This window comes from Ips typographus, linkage group LG12 (genome assembly GCF_016097725.1).
Source record: "Ips typographus isolate SLU linkage group LG12, UJ_Ityp_2.0, whole genome shotgun sequence".
Lineage (NCBI taxonomy): Eukaryota > Metazoa > Arthropoda > Insecta > Coleoptera > Curculionidae > Ips > Ips typographus.
Window position 1 is genome coordinate 671,928 of NC_138433.1, and position 21,504 is coordinate 693,431.

The 21,504-nt window shown below is 39.0% G+C and overlaps 1 protein-coding gene across 11 annotated transcripts in view; it reads left to right on the plus strand.

The window, feature by feature from the left end:
• The first annotated feature begins 174 nt into the window (after window positions 1–174).
• LOC145736190 (ankyrin repeat and SAM domain-containing protein 1A) overlaps window positions 175–21,504 on the plus strand; it is a 29,436-nt gene continuing 8,106 nt past the window's right edge. For 2 of the 11 annotated variants that reach the window (XM_081990480.1, XM_081990478.1), the window contains exons 1-25: window positions 176–420; window positions 1,010–1,090; window positions 1,145–1,298; window positions 1,772–1,917; window positions 1,987–2,100; window positions 4,477–4,706; window positions 4,765–4,897; window positions 4,955–5,074; window positions 5,128–5,211; window positions 5,269–5,506; window positions 5,568–5,815; window positions 7,208–7,577; window positions 7,927–8,068; window positions 8,120–8,592; window positions 8,801–9,172; window positions 9,222–9,470; window positions 9,518–9,670; window positions 9,729–9,860; window positions 9,913–10,068; window positions 10,124–10,243; window positions 10,338–11,909; window positions 15,645–15,692; window positions 16,149–16,267; window positions 16,531–16,753; window positions 19,791–19,869. In XM_081990480.1, coding sequence (XP_081846606.1) covers window positions 317–420; window positions 1,010–1,090; window positions 1,145–1,298; window positions 1,772–1,917; window positions 1,987–2,100; window positions 4,477–4,706; window positions 4,765–4,897; window positions 4,955–5,074; window positions 5,128–5,211; window positions 5,269–5,506; window positions 5,568–5,815; window positions 7,208–7,577; window positions 7,927–8,068; window positions 8,120–8,592; window positions 8,801–9,172; window positions 9,222–9,470; window positions 9,518–9,670; window positions 9,729–9,860; window positions 9,913–10,068; window positions 10,124–10,243; window positions 10,338–10,361 — 3,843 coding nt within the window. In that variant the 5' untranslated portion in view covers window positions 176–316 and the 3' untranslated portion in view covers window positions 10,362–11,909; window positions 15,645–15,692; window positions 16,149–16,267; window positions 16,531–16,753; window positions 19,791–19,869. Of the gene's footprint in view, window positions 421–1,009; window positions 1,091–1,144; window positions 1,299–1,771; window positions 1,918–1,986; window positions 2,101–3,354; window positions 3,511–4,476; window positions 4,707–4,764; window positions 4,898–4,954; window positions 5,075–5,127; window positions 5,212–5,268; window positions 5,507–5,567; window positions 5,816–7,207; window positions 7,578–7,926; window positions 8,069–8,119; window positions 8,593–8,800; window positions 9,173–9,221; window positions 9,471–9,517; window positions 9,671–9,728; window positions 9,861–9,912; window positions 10,069–10,123; window positions 10,244–10,337; window positions 11,914–15,644; window positions 15,693–16,022; window positions 16,112–16,148; window positions 16,268–16,530; window positions 16,754–19,790; window positions 19,870–21,504 lie in introns of those variants that run through there. The other 9 variants (XM_081990483.1, XM_081990484.1, XM_081990481.1 and 6 more) reach the window with 8 other exon arrangements.

Here is a 21,504-nt window from a genome sequence, read left to right on the forward strand (position 1 = left end):
TCATTGCAAGTACAAATTATGCAATAGATGATTTGAAACAACTAAAACGAGGTTTTATTAAAGGCGCCGTAATATCTGGTAATTAACGATTAAACGGAAAGCAGGCAACAACGCCACGAAATCGAGCAAAATCGATACAAACCCCGCCAGTGACACTGTTGAAAGCGCTGTTGCGTTTGACAGCCGCTAGGCGCGCCACCGTCGTCTGCCCAATATGGTTGTTATTGTTGTGGTAGTGGCCAGTTTACGTGCGTGTTTTTTATTAAAAAAACCCTTAAAACCGTAGAAATGTAGTGTTTTCCGGCGTGGAAACGCGATGGGCAAAGACCAGGAATTGCTGGAGGCTGCCAGAAAGGGCAACACGGCCGTTGTGGAAAAAATCCTAGGACAACGGGCGAAAAGGAGTGGCCCTTTGGCAAGGTAAGTTAAATTGAGGTTTACAGCTGTATTAATGACCCGAGTCCTTTAAAATGAATACTCACCTGATGAATACTCAAAGATGCATTGAATTTACAACAAACACTTGTGTTAGTTGAAGACTTTTTTCAAACCCTTAACAAGCCCTAAGATTGTATAGTTTAGTCTGCTACACTGTTTCTTTTTTAGTAATTTTTCCCTAAAGACTTCTAATTTTCCCACAACAACACACAAACCTTACTGATAAAGCCTGTAAATTTCAAGGTCCAGTAGATAACTAATATTGAATTGTAACAGGTTATAAGTGATTTGATTTGTGGTTTTGACCTGTTTAACATTGTGGGGTTAGGTATGAGTTTTTCAACCTCCAATGCAATTAATTCTTGCACAAAACTGGGTCAAAATCAATAATCAGAACCACCTTTTGGAATTTCTAGCTTGTGTTGTTTGTTTGTGCCAAATGAAATGTAAAATGTCACAGTCAAAACAACACTTATAACCTAGGTGGTTTTTGTTGGTCTAATTAACCAGCTCAGCCTAGAATTGGCTGCTTTTTTTTGACCAATCATAAAATAGTCAGTTTTTTTGTCAGTTTACGAAGAGGTCCTGGTGCCAATGTTCAGGACAGCAGTGGTTACTCAGCCCTTCATCATGCAGCCTTGAATGGACACACGTACGTTTCACCCATCCTATTTCTCTTCAATCCTCAATTTTTGACTGATTTCAGGGCCATAGTGCAGCTTCTTTTAGAACACGACGCGTCCCCAAACATCGTGGACAGTAAAGGCTCCTCTCCCTTATATTTGGCAGCTTGGTCTGGACATTTAGAAATCGTCAAACTTTTGTTATCGGGGCCGATTTGTTGTAACGTCAATTTAACGGTAAGTTAACTAGTTAAGCCAAAAAAAAGTTCATTTAAAGTGTTTTATAAAGTTTCCGGTTCGAAACATTCAGGCAGTTTTGTTTTGCTTGGAGTTGGAATGTTGGAAATATTAAATTCAGTTTAATGCAAAAGATGTTGAAACTTTGTTGGAGTTTCGGATTGAAAAGCGGAACTTGCCCTCGACTTGGTTTATTTTTTAACTCTGAAATGCGAGAGTCATATACTTGGAAATTTTGTTTGCAATGTTGTCACATTTAGAGGCAAACTACATTCAAGCATCATCTTGTCTGGAATTATTTATTAATTAAGCCAAATTGGCAAACTTCCGGTGATCTCCTTTCAAGTTACCTTTAACAAAGTTTCGCAACGTTCAGAAACTCGGTGAAACTTTCAAGTTTTGAGGGTTTACATATTCGTGCAATAGAGGCAAAACTTTCCGGGGTTTTATTTGGTTTTTTTTTGGGGGGACAGACTAAGGACGACGAGACTGCTCTTCATTGTGCCGCCCAATTCGGCCACACGGAAGTCGTCAGCGCTTTGTTGGAGAAGAATTGCGATCCGGGAATCAGAAATTCCAGAGGGGAGACCGCACTTGAATTGGCTGCTCAATATGGACGGTAAGTTGGTGTTTTCCTCTCTCTCTCTCACTTAAGTGTGTTAATTTTTGTTTTTAAATCGTTTTTCAGGTTAGAAACGGTTCAGTTGCTGGTGAGAACTGATCCAATGCTGATCCAACGTACCACCCCAGACATCGTCTTCCCTCACACTCCTCTCCATCTAGCCAGTAGGAATGGTCACCGGTAAGTTTTTCACTGTTTTATTCCAGCTCTATTTTGCTAATAAAGTGCAGGCTTTATGGAGCAACTTAATACTTTTGAGGGCTGTAAACAGTTTTATGCGTCATAATACAGTAAAACCGATCAGAATGCGAATAATAAAAACGCGATTTTAATTATGCTACTACAAGCGCCCCTCTTTTGAAAAAACCACTCGTACACCGGCGAGAATGTGCAATTACCGGGACGAAGATCAATAAGTTCATAAACGTGTAAAGTCTAAATAGTGCGGGGCATAAAACGGGTCCCAATTAGCGGGGGCAAAATGACCATTAATTGATTCGCTAGTCAATAACAAGGGTGGGGGTTGGGGGGGAACCCTAAAACGCTGAAACGTGCATTCGAATCGCATTAGGTGTCCGCATCACGGCGTTAAAGCCGTGCTCTACCTTTCCATAGGGGGGTGCAAGAGGGGAAAGCGTTTCTGTGCAACAGCTTGTTTGTTGCATACACCTGTGAAATTCATCAATGTGCCAATTCTGGATTTATTCACCAGGATGAGTTGTGTACGGATCGTTGCGTCCCTTCATTCCATAAAAGAGCATCATTTCTAGTCCCAATCTTTTTTAGTACTGTTAAGCTGGCGGTCACGTGACCTTCAGAGACTAAACCACGTTACAAGTCACGTGACTTTTTTTTTTTTGATTTGAACAGCCGTTCGGGATTTGAATTGTCCGAATTAGCTAGAAGTGATTTAATTCACTTTGTTATTTACCTTTATGAATTGTGGCACCAGGGACCGTATTTAATACCAAAATAAGCCTGAGAATATTGCCTCAACAGTGGTGTATCACGGGTTGCCTGAAATAGCCGCAGTTCTAATGTAACACGGTCCGGATCAGTAAGAGAATCTTCCCTTAACAGGTTGTAATAATTAAATTGTTTGTTAGAATTAACAGAGAACTCCACAACAAATAATAAACTAATAAACGATCAACAAAGCAAAAAAAAGTTGGGTTATAAGATCTGTCACAATTTTCTATTGCCATGTTGCCAGTTATTACTCTACTAGTTTTGTTTGGTCATTTTGTCCTATTAATTTAATTGAAGAAGAAAAAAAAATTTGGTCACTCAATCATGTCCACACTGGTTGTGTAGCTCTCATGTATGGTTAAAAACAATTAAAATCAGGCAACATCAGTCAATTTCTGATAGGTTTCACAACATTATTTACTCCTGCCCCAGTCGGCAACGTCGCAGACATTTGACGTTTGCGGTTTTAATTTGACTTTTGACAACGAGATATAACCACAATAATTATTTGTTTATTGTTTGTTTTTATTTCAGGGTTTTTATTGAATTTAGCGATTTGTGCTTTAAATTAAATGCTTTTCTGTTATATTGTGTGAAAAGTGGAAACTGTGGTGGTAATAGGTGGGTTCGACATTTGTTTAACTAAACTTTTTTCCAAGCAAATTGCAAGTTTTGTTAGAAGGGTTCTTTGTGTTGGATCAAAAAAAGCAGCTTTTAGCTTGCTGCATTTTCTGGACCAAACACTAATCACAGACACATGTGGACTTATCCATAAAACCTATAGAAATTCAGTATGTCATGTGACCCTAATATTGCTTACAATGTTTAGGTCAGGTGCGGTTGTGAAATAAACTGAACCTGCACTCAAATAAAACCGACCCGCCTTATTTGATTTCAAATATTTGTACTTGAAACAGTTTGATTTGAATAGTTCCAAGGCTAGTGACCTTAAATAACACTAAAAATTCCAGGGAACCCTAAACAATTGTAATCTAAAGGTCGATTGATTGGAAGTGATTTATTGTCCCAGCAAACTGGTTTAGGGGTCTCCATATGACCCTAAATAATTAAGCGGGACAACTGATAGTTATAATCATTGTTAACGCCTTTATACAGGGTGTAGCAGAAACAATAGTAACTGGACTTTTTCTATAATATCCCTGTAACCGGATTTAAAGAGTAGTGGCGTAATCTGTGGGACTATTGACTAACTTAAGCATGCACCTTCTCTAAAACCAAGTCAAAATTACCAACTGGATTGTGACGTCATTTGTTGGACTTTTGTTTACATTTTGGATTATCGAAAATCTTGAGCACAATAATTGGGCTGTGGGCTATGCCGAGTAACTACTTTACGCTCTATGAGCAGCAATATAGGATATTCCAGGGCATCTGATGGCATCTAGATGCAATCTGCTTCATTCACGCATCGCGGCACATACATATTGCATCAGACCGGGCAACCTATTACGTATTCAGTTAAATTCGTACTCACTCCCTCTGACCCCCTCCCGTTTTGCTTTAGCAATTTTTTTTTTCAAAGATGCAACACAGGACCGCATTAGACTTTTGTATTTCTGGTTGCAGGGCGGTGGTTGAAGTACTCCTAATGGCGGGTTTCAACGTAAATATTAGGACGAAATCGGGGACGGCTTTGCACGAAGCCGCCCTTGGCGGCAAAGTGGAGGTGGCGCGCACCCTTCTAGACCGGGGTGTCGACGTCACCATCAGGGATTCGAACAATTTCACCGTTTGGGATCTGCTGAGGCAGTTTCATAACGCTCAGGCCGCTCAGGAGATTATCGGCCTGTTGAAACGTAAGTTCTGACAGCTGTCAAATGGAAGTAGTAACGGCAAGTTTGAGGTGGTTTTCAGGTCATAAACGTGGTCTTCCATTAGTGGATAGTGACGTGGAAAGCATCAGTCAACCGTTTCCCACATTGTCGTACACTGATTCTGACTTGGGCAGTCCCTACGAAAATGTGCGTCCCTCGTCCAAAAACGCCAGGTAAGCCGATTAATCCTCCGTGATTTATGTGGAGCAAACATTTTTCTGGTGTCTCAGATCGGTCGTAACCGATCCTTCGCCGTGCACCTCGCCTCAAAAATGGAATTTTCAAAAGTACGCGCGACCTCCCGAAGCCTTTGACGACCGCAGGATTTCGGGAGTGTCCGATCACTCTATGTACGTTTTGTTCGGTTTCTTGTAGTTTGAGGTTAGAACATTGCACTTTCTAGGACTAGCACGCTTAAACGCATGCATTCCGCTAGTAAGTTGTCGCCTTTGCACGGTATCAGTTTCAATTTTGCTAACGGAACTAGGTTTGATAAATTAAAACTAATCCACTCAGTGGCCCTTGAAATGTTTTAATTACACAGAGACTCGGATAACAGTCTCTACCAGATTCCAGCGGCTCCTAAACAGTTCATGGACAGTGGCGTCCCTTACGACGACATGAACTACTTGAGTTGCTCGAATCGCGAGTTTGATCAGATTTCCGTGTCCTCGACCGCGTCCAGTTTGGGTTACGGACGACGCCCGGACAGCGGCGGCGTTCCCCTGTACATTCCGATGAATAAAGGGTCGCACAGTCCAGGTTCAGGCAGCAAAATTTCGGTATGACCCGATCTAGTAAACGAGGGGTGTGTGTGTGACTAGAAGGGTGTGGTTGTTGCAGCCCACGCCCCCTAAAAAGCCACCGAGACGTTCGGTCCCTCTGTCCCCCACCCACATGTCCGCGTCTGTCGAAGGAGTCAGCAACGGGGCGTACGAGTACCTGTTTCTCGCCCACAGCGGCACCAGGAGTCAAAACAACTTGAACGAGTTTGAGGCGGAGCCCCGAAGACCTCTAAGTCACGGCCACAGCATGGATCAGTATGTGGAGATGAATGTTTTTAATATCGCCCTCGATGACGAAATTGAACGGTAAGTCTGTCAATTTTTAAGTGGAAGGGGCGTGGCGTTGGTTAGTTGACGTAGAAAGTTCAATTAAGAAGGGGCGGAGCAAGTGTGTGTTGGTCTGGAAGTTTCTAACACATTTCAGATGGTTTTATAAAGTTCTAAGGTGTTCTGCATATATTCAAAAGGTTCCACATTGCTCTAAAAAGTTTAAGCACATTCTAAGTGCTTTCGAAAGGTCTTAAAAGTTTCTATATTCTTCTAAAACGTCCTGGAACGTTCTAACAGTTATCAAAAGATTCCACAATGTTTTTAAAGACTGTAGAACGTTCTGAATGGATGTGGAACGTTCTAAGTGTAGAGAAGAGAGCTCTGAAAATTTTAAGACCTTTCAGATGATGTTAGAGTATTTTAGATATTTCTAAAAGCTTCTACAACCTTCCAAAAGGTACTAGGTAGCTTTAAGAGCTTAGAAAAGGTCTCGGATTGTTCTAGAAGTGTTAGGCACGTTTTAAAGACTTTCAAAACGTTTTAAAAGTTTCTATATTCTTCTAAAACGTCCTGGAAGGTTCTAACAGTTACCGAAAGATTCCACAATGTTTTTAAAGATTCTAGAACGTTCTAAAGTGTTTTAGATGGTTCTAAGAGCTTCTACAACCTTTCAAAAAGTACTGAATACTTTCAAAAGGTTAGAAAAGGTCCTGCATTGATCTAAAAAGTTTAATCACGTTCTAAAGGCTTTCGAAAGGTTACACAAATTTTTATATTGTTTTAAGGTGTCCGGGAAGGTTCTAAGAGCTTTCAAAATATGTTACAACGTTTGTAAAGACTCTAGAACGTTTTTGAATGTTCTGAAAGGATGTGGAACGTTCTAGGAGTATATAGGTGTGGTAAATCCAAAAGCGACCATAGGAAAACCGCGTAACGGACAGAGAAACGTACATTATTGCATGCGCGGGACTAAGACAGAAAAAGTTGTTTTGTCGACGGTATTTGAGTGATACTTGGCGTTTGGCAACAGCGCGCTGAAAATATGGCCTACTTGATATTTTTTTTCGCTTTTTGTCTTAGTCCCGCGCATGCAATAATGTACGTTTCTCTGTCCGTTACGCGGTTTTCCTATGGTCGGTTTTGGATTTACTGCACCTGTATATGGCTTTGAAAGTTTTAGAATGTTCTACAGTGTTTTAGACGGTTCTGAAAGCTTCTACAACCGTTCAAAGGGTACTAGGTAGCTTCAAGAGGTTAGAAAAGGTTCCAGATTGTTTAAGCACGTTCTAAAGGCTTTCGGAAGGTTTTAAAAGTTTCTAACGTCCCGGAAGGTTCTGGAAAGATGTAGAACGTCTAGAAGTATCTATAAGAGCTTCAACCACTGTTTCTTATTGGTTCAACATCAACGGTGTTTTTGTCGTTTTCCAGTCCTCGTAGCGAGCTCCAACGAGGTAAAAGCGAGGATTTGGACTGTCGCAAAAAACCGGAACCGGTGGCCATAACCAGCCTGTACGAGAACGTGCCAATCAAACAGCAGAACCCGCGCAGAAAACTGCGCCGACACGACGTTTACGAAAACTACACGTTCAAAGGCAAGGAAAACGACTTGTCCAGTTCGGTTCCGGAAAAAACGTTCGTGTCCAACGCGTACATTGTCGTGTCCACCGACAATCGGAAAGATAAAGAGTTTCCCCTCTCCCCCACCCACTATAATCAACCTCCTACCCCGGAACACCCCCCACCATCCGCCATCCAAGCTGAAAGTATTATTTACGAAAAAATTCGACCTTTAAGTCAGGTGAGTTGACTTTGGGCCATTTTTAAAAACAGTATTTTAGCACCTTTTTAGTGTTCATTTGTATAGTTGTCACATTTTAATTAAGTGTGACTTAAATCATACGTTATTGCTACATATTGTTGGCTTAGTTTTTGTTTATTGCAACTTTACAGAGCCTTTATTCATTGTTTTTTTTTATTTGCACTGTTATTTTTTTATTAAATAAATTTATTAGGGTTAAAACCGCTTGCTTTTTTTTTTGTTTTCCTTTTGCTAGCTTTTACTGGATTATTGGCAGGATTTCCTGTTACATGACAAGGTTTGTAAGGAATTTTCAGCAAATTATTATTTCGAAACATGCTGCGCCTAGGAGTATAAGAGACGTTCTAGAGACATGGAGACCGAAACCGAGGAGGAATATCTCCTGATAGGGGAGCGTGAGTCAAGTGGAAGCTTCTCGAGCAGCATTTCCTTGTCAGACAATATCCTCGAAGAAGACACTCCTTATTCGGGTAATTTGTTTAAAACCTGACTGTATTTAAGTTAATTTGGACACTCAAAAGGGTTGATAAAAGGTTCGTCGAGCGGTATTTTGGAGAGTTTAAACATGAACATTCCGGCCGTCCGACCGAAAACCCTGAAAAAACTGAAACGCGTCTACGACAACGCGAACGGAGACGACTTGGACAGGGACAGCGGCGAAATATCGTCCAGTTCGGAGAAAGAACAGGAAAATAAGGAGAACAGGGACAACAAAAGCGACCGGATGTCGGCCCTAAGTCCTTTCGACGAACAGGAAGAATGGGCAAAAATCCAGGAAATCATGGCCTCGTTCGGCACCGGAATCGTTCGCGAATCGGTTTTCGTCGCCGAACTGGAAAAGGAATTCCAGAACCGCTTAATGACCATATCCTGTTCGCAAAACAACTTGAACAACCCACCCGAAATGACTGTACAGAATTGGTTGCAAAGTCTCGGGATGGGGGATTTTACTGAACGATTTACGGCACGAGGATTCGATGATGTTCGGTTTCTGGTACGTTCCTAATAATCCACATATTCAATCACTCTTTTAACGTTTATTATATCTTATTATTATTAACATACTTTTTTAATAGGAAATTTCATTAAAATAGCAGTTTGTTTTAACGTAATTGACAGCCTTAACGACATTGACATTTTTAAACTTCACATAACACACGTGACATAACTGATTTATTATAATAACTCGTGACTACAAACAGAATGGTGTTTTGGCCGAAACCGACTTGCTCGACATGGAAATAACCAATCAGGATGACAGAAAAACCATCATGGAGGCGGTACGTCAACTGCCACTGAAAGTAACCAATCAAATCAATTCAGGAACAAACGATCAGAATTCGGTCCAATCGTGGTTGAAACGAATCAACTTGGAAGAGTACCTCGACACGTTTAACAAACACTTGTACCACGACATTGAGCGTATTAAACGGATTTGGGACGTGGAATTGTCCGCGGTGCTGGACATTGACAAAGTGGGACATCGGAAACGTATTCTGGCTAGCGTTGGAGGGACAGAGGGCGCTTCGAGCGGTCCTAGAATGGAAGAAATCAACGTTGATACCAGTTCTTTGGTAAGTTTTTGTTTTTACAAACTCGATTTTCTCTAGTTTGTAAACTCAGAGAGCAACGAGTCATACTGACTCAGAAATGTCATCGCCGTCAACTCAGAGCACTCATTCGAGTTCGAGCGCTGGCAACACTGGCACCATAAGACACCGCCACAAAAAATCAAGGCCTGCCCCTCAACCGCCGGGCAGACCGGTGAAAAAACCTTCTGAAATTTTTGTGGGGGGCAGCAATTCGATTAAAAGCCAGTGGCGGCACCAGCCCATCCTTCTCATCACGGGGGCGGTGAAATACGCGGCCAAGGTGACCACCCCAATTTTTCCCGACTTTTTATAACTTAAAGTTTGTAGTATTGGGGTTCCACGTTATTAAAAGAGTTCAAAGGGACTGACTCAACCAAAAAGTCCATACAAAAAGTGGTGAAATCCAAAGAACACTTTCTAGAAGAGATTGTCCTGGCCATATCCTATAAAGGGATTAAATTCATCAACCCTACAACTCAAGTAACATAACCTTAATTAAATTTAAAGTGACTTGACAGTGTGATTGAAATGTCAACAGAACACCATATGCGAACACGAAATAGTCAACATGAACTGCGCATGTCAGGCCGACGACGAACAGTCGTATTTCGCGTACATCACCAAAGACAGCGACACTCACTACTGTCACGTGTTCCAAGTTCTCAGCCCTGTAAGTGTCACCTTAAAAAACCAAAAGCGGTTTTATACAAAAAAAATTCCAGGAGCACGCCACTGAAATCATACTGACCTTGGGCCAGGCTTTTGAACTGGCCTATCAGATGGCGCTGAGAGATCACGTGACCAGCAAGGGCAAACCCGCGCACAGCAAGGCCGCCATGATGAGTCCCTCTAGTTCGTCGCACAGTCGCGACTTTAAGGTTAGGTTAGACCTTAAACTAAATGTTTAAGGTTGTCAGTGTCATTATTTTGCAGGACTCGACCAAAACGGCGGACATGAAACTGAACGGGCACCCTTTGAAAATAATGCCCTTGACTCTTTCGATAGCGGCAGAACCAATAACGACAACACAGAATAAAACACCAACTAAAGTTGTAAGTAACGAACCTTAAATTGGTTTTAAGGCAGGACGGTGCGCACAATTTTAATGAGAAAATTTTACTTACTAAAATCCGGTTGATTCTACAGACAAAACATGATGATCCACTTTGACAATCATCATCTGCCATTTTAAGCTGAAACAATTTTTACCGGAATTTTTTCAGTGTTCCACCCTGTATAATATTACGCGGCTGTACAAGTATGCAAATCCACGGTAGGAGAGAATTAATTGCCACTCAATGCTTCTGACAAAAGTGGGACTAATTATAAAAAAAAACTTCTGTTTTGAATGTGACAGAACGAATGAAAAAAGTCACTGTCTGAACTACACTCGACTAACTTTTGAAATACGGCATGTCCCATCCAGTCATACGCTGGCTAGTTCATTGATCCCAACTGACAGCTACAACAACATTCGAAAGTGAACCTAACCTCACTTTTAGACCAGATGTCATACTTTCAAAAAAAATGCGGTTTTTTACCACAGAAATTAATTAAAAAAGGGGTTATTTCTTAGTGTTCGGTGAGTTTACATGCACCTGAAGACCCGGACCTAAAAAAAGTACTTAAATGTAAGTAGTTTTAATCTTATCATTGGATTTTATTATTGGGGTTTTTAAATTGAGTTGTGTGAATAGACTTATGCAACTATTTTGATAGTAGACTATTTAATGTCTGTTTTGCTTACAGTTTCAAGTCGATTTTAAGTACAACTTAGGGTAAGTTGAGGTTTGAATGTAATAGATTAGGTGCAAAAGAACACAGTCTAAACTAAACTTATTTAAGCTGGTCTGCCAGTGCAGCCAATGTTGGGAAAACGGACATAAACCGGGTAAAATAATAGCCTAATAATTAAAGTTCCTTCCTTGTCAAGAGCATTGTTTCACTATAATATTTCTCTCTCGGAACCGTTGGGTTTCATATGAAATTAACCCGTGTGTGTACGAAGTGAGGGAAGCGTCACTTTGTGAGGTTACATAACCTATATAATAACGTTACGTGTTTGCTTTTTTTTGTTTGAAATTTAAGTGTTTTACTTGTAATATAACTAATTACTATTAATAATGAAAGTTCAGTGCTAAGAAAACTGCCAAAATCAGTTTGCCATTCAAAACTCAACTTTTTAAAATGTGTGCTCAAGATATTTAAAAAAAAACCAAACAAGGGGAGCAATATTAGATTTTTTAACTTGTTTTTAGTTGCAGTTGCGCAATTTTTTGAATTTCTCATAAAAAAAGTATTGATTATGAATATTGATAATATAAATGTTTAGGCCTGTTTAGAGAAAGCTTCAAAGTTTATAATAATAATTATAACAATATAAATATAAAAGAACAAAAAAACAAATTATTGGTCATATCATATGAAAGTTCGTGCTTTTAGGACGCCACCCTGTATAATTTTACTTAACCAATATGTATAATAAAAACAACATTGAAATATATTAAATTATAATACACGGTTTCTGTTTTTTTTTTTTCAAGTGTCCTTATGTCATCGTGACGTCACAAGTTTGCCTTATATGGCGCGTCAACGTGAGCAGGACTGGGGCGTAGCCCAAAAAAATTACCGGCAATTTAAGGGGATGTAGGGTGTACGCCACTGTTACGAAGAGAACAGATTTCTCTTATCGACTGGTCTATAAATTATCCAAAGAGGGTAAGTGCGTTTGTTTCCTTTTGAGGGCCTTTCGGAAACTGAATGTTTATAGTCAAGTGTTGTTGACAATCTGTCGTTTTCGATGGATATAATGGCTCTGTTTGCAATAACAACATATTTATTTGGACCTAAAAGGTTCATTTATATTTAACTCTCAGTCTAATCTATAGTTTGTGTATGATTTAAACAATCGATGGGTTTTTCCTTTAATAGTGTAATTAGAGTGCCAATTATAAGGTAGACTCCGTTTCCGATTATGGATCGGTGACGTTGAATTGTGGCTGGATTTTGGTTGCATTCACCGGCTGCTCTCTTTGGTCGTTGCAACGGTAATTCGCCCGATTTGCCTTTATCTTTGTGCACCTGCCGGCTTTTGCCCTGAATAGGCACGAGCTTCAATTAACCTGACTACTTGACTGCCATTATCCCCACGCCCGTGTAATCCTTAAATAGGATCCACCTCCGTGTATATAAAGCACTGGAGAGCACCCGGAGCAAATTAGTTTGTAATTTAATTGACGATTATGTTGACATTCATCTTTCAGCTCCAAATCAAAGTAATAGGAATGGGGGATTATACAACATATACGATTATTAATCGAATTTCAGTACAATATACACGCACCACTGACTGGACAAATTGTTTTATAAACTGATTACGTGTTGTACGTGATTGTGGCGATCTGCGTTAGCTTTTAATCGGGATCATCATAATTTGCCGAAACAGATGGTAAATTGATTAGTCAAGAAATGCACTGAAACCGTTTTTATAGAACCCCCCATCCCTAACAATCTACCTAAGTTAACATTCGAAAGTTGCCTCGTAAATGAAATTTTCAGTTTTACGGTCATAAACATTAATTTAATAATAATTTCACTTTGCGCCTTTGAGGTTTTGAACTTTGTCGGGCCCCGAAAAAGGCTAATATGCAAAAGCAAACCGCGGGGCCGAAAGTAAATAGTAGCAACTTTACCGGGAAGAAAAACACATAACTTTGGGCGTTCCAGTTTAATTTCTGGACCAAAGAATGAATATTCAAGTAGTTTGCGGTTTAGGGAAAAGTTTCAGTTATGATTTTTAAACAAAAAAGGTCATTTTGTCTAAAATAATTATTTTTCTTAAATCACTTAAATAAATGGACTGATTTGAATTTAAATAAAAAATTTAATTAGACGGATTTGTTTCTTAATTGTGCATGTCCCGTCCAGTGACATTCATCACAGTCATTTCAATGATAATTCAAAAGTAAATGCACTTCAACGTGACTTTATTGCCAAATATCAATAAACGTAATGCTGCACACGTAGGCTTAGCATAAAAGTAATCATACAAACTTGTTTTAAAAAAAAAAAACAAAAAAGTTGAAATACGGCATGTCTCATCCAGTCACATTATGCTAGTTCATTAACCAAGATAACTGAGCAGTTGAACGTGAACCTAACCTCCCTTTCGCACCAAATGTCATTGTGCAACAAGTTTTCAAACAATTTCCCTTTTTATCGGAAAAACCACGGAATTTAATTAAAAAAAGCGTTATTTTTTGGTCCGGTTCACGCACAAGACGAGTCTACATGTACCTGAAGTTAAGCCAAAGCTGAGGACGTTATGAATCACTTAAATGTAAGTAGTTTCGCTTAGTCGAATCAGTTATTGGGGCTGTTTGCTGTTAAATTAAGTCCCTGTTTAGAACTAGAACTCTCAACTAGATGAGATTTTCGTGAATATTCTTTTTTGAGCTTGTAATGCTGTCGAAACAATCCCACGCCCGTACATAACTTCCCCCTTCCCAGAGTGACAAACTATGAAAAAAGCAACGAAATAAGCCACGTGCCGGTTATTTAACAAATATTTATAGTGTCGTGTAACGATATAATTCGTATCAAATCGTTCACGACGTAATTTGACGGGTCTTAGGCCTGTTTGGTCCTTGCCCCCCCTTTTTTTTGATTTCTCTACCAGCAAGGGCAAAAACGTTAATATTTCGGCCACGTGACCCACACGTGTCTCGTTCCTTTGACGTCTTCATTGTAATTTGTGACATATTTGACACTATCAGTGTTGGGGATGTGCGCTATCTAGAGGAGACACTTGAAAGTGCCCATGATTGAGTCGGTCGAGTGTGCTCTCGTAAATGGGGATTAGTGGATTTTCGGCCCTTTAAGGACCGAAATTGACATTTCGGGGATTTAATAAGCAATTTCTGAGAGCAGCAAAATAAATAACATTTTTCTGTGCAGCTGAATGAAGGAACAAAAATCAATCGTTGTTAATCATATTTCGATTAATTAAAATTCTATAATCCAATTACCGTGAAACATCGTATTGGAAGTGGCGTCTTGCCTGTTCTTGACACACGTCGAGCGCAAAACCTACCCCCCCTGCCTCTACTGCCCCCCCATCCCTCAACCCCCTCCTGGAAAACAACCCCTAACACAGCCAATGGCAGTCGAGCGTTAGTAATGCGCTTGAAATTGCTGCAAAACTTTTTCTACCGCCGGTCATGGATTCACGAAGGGGGGACTTTAAAATTATGTTTTTTGTGGAATTATTGTGTATACGAAAATTCAAATCAAATTGCTATGACGTCACTAACTGACAAAATTGTGAAACCTCAGGCTGTATGCATTGCAGAGAGAAATGAATTGTATATTCTCTTGAATTGCTTCTTGTTATCTTTTTCAAAGGAATAATGGGGGGGATGCCGTCTTGGTCCCTCCCTAACGTTCTATTTTTATACCATTGATGCGTGCTTAACTGAAATAAACCGCCCCCCGATCCGCCTTTGCTTTTAGAAGATAATGAGGTAAGGAAATTTAATAAGTCCCGGTCAAGGTTTCAGATTTCAGTCATCATCAGAGTTCTGATTTAAAAGTTAAATAGCAAAACGCCACTTTTCGGGTGGTTTGCACGTTCAAAAACACGTGATGGGGGGGTGATACACGTCTCTGGTTTCAGGGTTTTGACTGATTGAAAAGTGCGCCCTGAGGGCAGGTAGGAAAACACGGGGTGGATCCCTTTTTCTCTGTGGTATTAGAAGGGGAGGGGATAAATTGTAGACAGTTGTATGTATTTAAATAGGGGAAGATCTAACTCAAAATGGCGGCAAATGAAAAAAAATCAGCATCCAGGAAAATGTAAAAGTCTATAGTGACGATAAATCTAACGTAAATTGGCTGGCTTCTGTCCACCAATGTGGCGTCCTGAGATTGACCGGCATTAAGCCAGCGCCGGACTGTTCTTCATTTACACGCCGTTGGGCAAACGTCACATGTCTATTATTAGCCTCGATCCGGACGACACGTAATACTTTTCCTTCCCGGCACGGATTTCCAATGAAATATCGTTCCTCTTTTACCGTTTTTTTTTTAAATCCTGGATATTGGATAGCTCAATCTTGTCGTATAGTTAAAATAATTAACATGCCTAATAAATACTATATTTGCAGTATTTTGTAGTTTATTGTGATTGGTCAAACAAACTGAAAGCTACTTTTCTTGATCAATCACAAACTAGATGCTGAAATTTACGTTAAAATACTTTACTAATGAAATACGGCATGTCTCATCTAGGTACACTATGCTAGTTCATTAATCAGGACCACTGACAACCAAAAGCAGTTGAAAGTGGACCTAACCTCATTTTTAGACCAAACGTCATTCTGTAAAGGCTTTTCAAACAAATTCGGTTTTCTGCCCGTAAAACGACAAAAGTTAATAAAAAAATGGTTATTTCAGATCTCGATGCTCAAGACCCATTAACACACGACTGAAGTTAAAACAAAGGTAAGGACGTTATAAAGTTCTTAAATAAGTTTCAGTCATTACTTGGTAAAAACTGCAGCCTTGTGCACCTGTTTTCATAGTTAGAACTCAATTTAATAGTTAGTAGTAAACCGGGTTCCATGTAAAATAGGTTGGACAATACAAATACCAAACAATTATATAGTCAAAGGACACTGATGCATTTTAGTCCCTTATTTATTTTCTACTGTGACTTAACCTCACTGTCATACCAAATGTCATTTTTCTAGTGTCACAAACTATCTACTATGTTGAGATTTACACAGTTTCCGTAAAAGACGTCACTTACGAAATACGGCGTGTCCCATCTAGGTATACTATGCTAGTTTATTGATTTCGATCACTGACAACTAAAAGCGGTTGAAAGTGGACCTAACCTCACTTTTAGGCCAAACGTCGTTGTCAGTTGAGATTTTTGAAACAAATTTTGTTTTCTAGCGGAAAACCCCCAAAAATTAGTGAAAATATGGTTAATCCAGGTATCAGCGGACGCACAAGACGAGTTAACACACCCCTGAAGTCAAGACAACGGTCGGGACGTTATAAAGTTCTTAAATGTAAGTAGTTTAACCATATCTGTATTAGTCAATCAGTTGTTGGGACTTTTTACTCTTAAATTGAGTTGGAAAGTTTAAAGCTTTTTCTCAACATGGCACAGTTGAATAACACAGGCCTTTTAGTATGGAAGGTTACACTCAGCCTTGTAAAAGTTTCTGTATGTCTAACATTCAGTAGAAGACAGTGTCTTCTGGAAGTTGTTTTTAGTGGTTTCTACAACGTTCTGCGATTGGTCAGTTCCATTAAAACGATATCTTTTTAGGTATGTTTTGTTGGCTGCATAACTTTGGCGAATTAGAAGAACCGTTCGATAACGGATTGAATAAGCGATTTGATCGGATCTGCGGGCCCTGGGAGCGACTTTTCGAGTGCCACGATGCGGAAATAAGCCAGAGAGAGCACGAAATCGAGAAGGCGAAGCAGATGGACGGACAATGCAGCACCCTCTAGATCTGGTCGGTTGTCCGTTTCGAGTGCGATCATGGGTAAATCTTTTTAAAAGTAGAAACCATATTTCTCTCTCTCATCGGTTTTTTTTTTGCTCGGGAATATCGAAAACACCCTCTCTTTATAAAGATAAGCTGCAAGATGCACGTGCGAAAAGTGGTTTAAAATACTAAATCCTTAAGAAACCCATCTGAAAAACTACTAACATGGCAAAATATTTAAATTTATTTTTTAAACTGAAAAGAGCCAATATTTATTTATCAGAATGGGCAAGTGCCCAATATCAGGGCGTATAGTATATATGCGCGGAAACGGATGGTGAATGCTAAATGTAGTGGAACTTTCTCCCAGCCGTAAGTGATTGATGGGAAAATGCCCTTATACCTAGCATTGTAATATGTGTTATTGAAATATGAGATATATGACCGTGTACGATCAATTATCATATTGGATCGGGCCCTTTTCTGCCACTTTGTTTTATCGGTTTTTTTCAGGACATTTTTAGAACCTCTCTGACTCTAGATTAGATACAATTTAAAAGGGCGTCATTGGGAACAAAAGGGCATCAGTCAAAGAATGAAATATCATTTCGAGCCCTACGCTAGTGATATCCGGCCGTCATTATTGGCACGTGCCGAATTTTGCGTACTTCCTGTTTTGCTTTCATGTGTCATATTTAGTAAACGTATCTCTCTTTTGAACTGCTTGATATATCTTCAGTTCTCTCAAATACACAGAGGATCTTGTAGAGAATGAATTTTCCTACAACTTTCATTGTTTACACTTTTTTGTAGCTTTTTAAATAACAGAGCTACGCGCAGTTGAATTGGAGTTAGTTTGAAAAAAGCAGTTTAGTGCACTCTGTTGCTTTTGGCCTTGTAACTGCTTGAAACAGTAATTTTCTCACTCCAAGTGGGTTTTACTGGCAATTTTGTCCCTGACTGTCTTTTCAAACTGTTTTTGGCAGTTTAGACTTTGACAACACTTTTCTTCCTGGCTTTACCTGGTTTTGTAATGTTTTTTATATCGTTAGATAGGAAATTTAATGAGGATTCCAAAAATGTGCTTAAAACAGTAATTTTCTAACTCCATGTTGATTTTACGGGCAATTTTGTCCCTGGCTGTCCTTTTAAACTGTGTTTTTGACAGTTCAGACTTAGACAACACTTTTCTCCATGACTTTACCTGATTTTGTAGTGTTTTTTATGTCATTAGATTTGAAATTTGATGAGGATTCCAAAAATGTGCTTAAAACAGTAATTTTCTTACTTTAAGTGTGTTTTACTGGCGATTTTGTCCCTGACTGTCCTTTCAAACTGTTTCAGGCAGATTAAACTTTGACACCATTTTTCTACTTGACTTTACCCGATTTTGTAGTGTTTTTTTATGTCGTTAGATAGGAAATTTAATGAGGAATCCAAAAATGTGCTTAAAACAGTAATTTTCTCACTCCAAGTGCGTTTTACTGGCAAGTTTGTCCCTGGATGTCCTTTCAAACTGTGTTTTTGGCTGTTCAGATTTTGACAATACTTTTCTCCCTGACTTTGACTGATTTTGTAGTGTTTTTTTATGTCATTAGATAGGAAATTTAATGAGGATTTCAAAAATGTGCTTAAAACAGTAATTTTCTCACCCCAAGTGGGTTTTACAGGCAATTTTGTCCCTGACTGTTCTTTCAAACTGTTTTAGGCAGATCAAACTTTGACACCAATTTTCTCCCTGACTTTACCTGATTTTGTAACGTTTTTTTATGCCATTAGATAGGAAATTTAATCAAGATTCTAAAAATGTGCTTAAAACAGTAATTTTCTCAATCCAAGTGGGTTTTACATGAGATTTTGCCCCTGACTGTTCTTTCAAAATGTGTTTCAGGCAGATCAAACTTTGACACCAATTTTCTCCTTGACTTTACCTGAATTTGTAATGTTTTTTATGTCATTGGCTAGGAAATTTAATGAGGATTCCAAAAATGTGCTTAAAACAGTAATTTTCTCACTCTAATTGGGTTTTACAGGCGATTTTGTTCCTGACTGTCCTTTGAATCTGTATTTCTGTCAGTTCAAACTTTGACAATATTTTTCTCCCTGACATTGACTGATTTTGTAGTGTTTTTTTATGTCATTAGATAGGAAATTTAATGAGGATTTCAAAAATGTGCTCAAAACAGTAATTTTCTTATTCCAAGTGGGTTTTACAGGCAATTTTGTCCCTGACTGTTCTTTCAAACTGTTTTTGGCAGTTCAGACTTTGACAACACTTTTCTCCCTGACTTTACCTGATTTTGTAACGTTTTTTTATGTCATTAGATAGGAAATTTAATGAGCTTTCTAAAAATGTGCTTAAAACAGTAATTTTCTCAATCCAAGTAGGTTTTACAGGCGATTTTGTCACTGACTGTCCTTTCAAACTGTGTTTTTGGCTGTTCAGATTTTGACAATACTTTTCTCCCTGACTTTGACTGATTTTGTAGTGTTTTTTATGTCATTAGATAGGAAATTTAATGGGGATTTTAAAAATGTGCTTAAAATAGTAATTTTCTCACCCCAAGTGGGTTGAACATGAGATTTTGCCCCTGACTGTCCTTTCAAATTGTTTTAGGCAGATCAAACTTTGACACCACTTTTATCCCTGACTTTACCTGATTTTGTAATGATTTTTTTATATCATTAGATAGGAAATTTAATGAGGATTACAAAAAATCAAAAGAAAAAAAAATAGTTGATAGGGCTTGTAGATTCAAATATGGCATGTCCCATCCAGTCATACTATGCTAGTTCATTGATCGGTACTAGACCAAGGCCGCATTCGTTTTCAAGCTCCGAGGAGCGTGCAGAGCGTTTTTGACGTCACAATGACGTAATTTGACAGTTGGTTAAATTATGCTTTTGCTAAATTACGTCATCGTGACGTCAAAAACGCGCTACTCGCTCCATGGAGCTCGAAAACGAATGAGGCCCAAGGGAAAGTGAACTTAACCTCACTTTTAGGCCAAATGTCATTCTATTTTAAGTTTGTCAACAAATTCAGTTTTTTGTCAGCTAAAACCACAAAATTAATGTAAAACTGTTATTTTAGAGTATGGGGGGCGCGGACAAGACGAGTTTACATTCACTCGGAGTGCAAGCAAAGGCCTGGACAAAAGAAGTACTTCAAAGTAAGTAGTTTAACCTGTCATTCGATAAATTGAGTCCTTGTTAGTAAAAACTGTTTTATAGAGACTTTAAATCTCTACAAGTAAGCTAATTTTGATTATATCTGGTCTTGTAAACGAAATATCGGCCAAAAACCACTGTGAGCAAACAAAAAACTTCAACAACGCATATCTTCTTTATTTGTGGGGCTACAAATTTTCTTAAAAAACCTTTTTATAGGAAATTTAATTCTCTATAAAAAAGCTAAGATGCATTTTTCTGGTATTTGGTTGTGTAAAGGAGATATCGGCTAAAAACTGCTGTGGGGTAGTAAAATCTGAAGGACAACACTTGTAAGCTTTTTTATTGCGAGATCCAACACTTTCCTGAAAAATGGAGGTGGTAGGGAATTGAATTCTTTACAAATTTGCATTTTTGTTGTATCAGGTTGCCAGATTGTGCACCTCCTAAATAATGCAAACGGTATTTGTGTGGAAATGCACTTTTTAGTCCTTTTCCAGACAGAATAGAAGGTAATTACCGAAGGGACAAAAAGGCACCCTTATGTAAGAGGGTCTGTCACAAGAGAAAATACAGTTCCGGATTATACTTTAATTGATTTGGGCATGCAGTCTGAGGTTACTCGCGCGTGATCCTTTATCATTGTTGTGTCCCGATGATATCCCCCCTCTCTCTCTCTCATTATCTGTCCTTAATTGTTTTTTTTTCTCCGATTGAGGGAAGGGGGAAAATCAATTTGTTGTAGGAGAACGAGTTGCAAATTCGCCATAAATCTCGAATAAAATCTGGTCGATGGCATCATCAGGGTGTTTAGTTGCGCGTCATTAGGTCCCCAAATGCGGTCTCCTAAATAGTTTCCTTTTCGACGGTAATATTATGGGGTACGAACTTCTGCGTTCTACGACTTTTTGTATCCGTAATGTTCTGTGCCATTGACGTAATAGCCGCTTGTCTTGTTCTGCGGTAAATTATTGCCTCGCCCGTTTGCCAAAAACCAGTACTTCCGGTATCCGGGATCGAATGTGCTTTTCCGTTTCTCCCGAATGTTTTCCATCCCTACAAACTTTCGTATAATCCTCTTCCTTGATTTTAAATAACGTTTTAAACTGGAATTACTTTTCAAAGTGACTCAAGCTAATTTTACAGCTTCATGGACGGGATTTTGACAGTTGTCACTTAAATGTCATACTGACTAACAGGTGGTGGTGCAATAGACACGGTTTTGAATGTGATAAATAAGAAAATGTCACATTCAAACCCGTGTATCTGTCTAGTGTTTGTTGTTCTCTTATGGAAAAAAATTACAAATAAACGAATTCCTATGTTATACATATAAGGAAGATAGTTTTGCTTGAATAGCACTAAAGTAGGCGGTGCATACTTGACGTCACGTTGACGTAATGGCACAAAACAGTACATTGACCAACTGTCACATTACGTCATTGTGACGTCAAGTTTACCTCGCACACTTGATGCAGCGTCAAAACGATAATATCCACAGCCTACTTTACCATTAATACTCGCGAAGCGGCTTTTTAGACGTTTGTCGTTTAATTGCGATTATTTCAAAAAGTATAAATTTTTTCCATAAGTAACTTAAGACTGTCTTGCCCGAATTTTAGACGGGGAAGAAAATA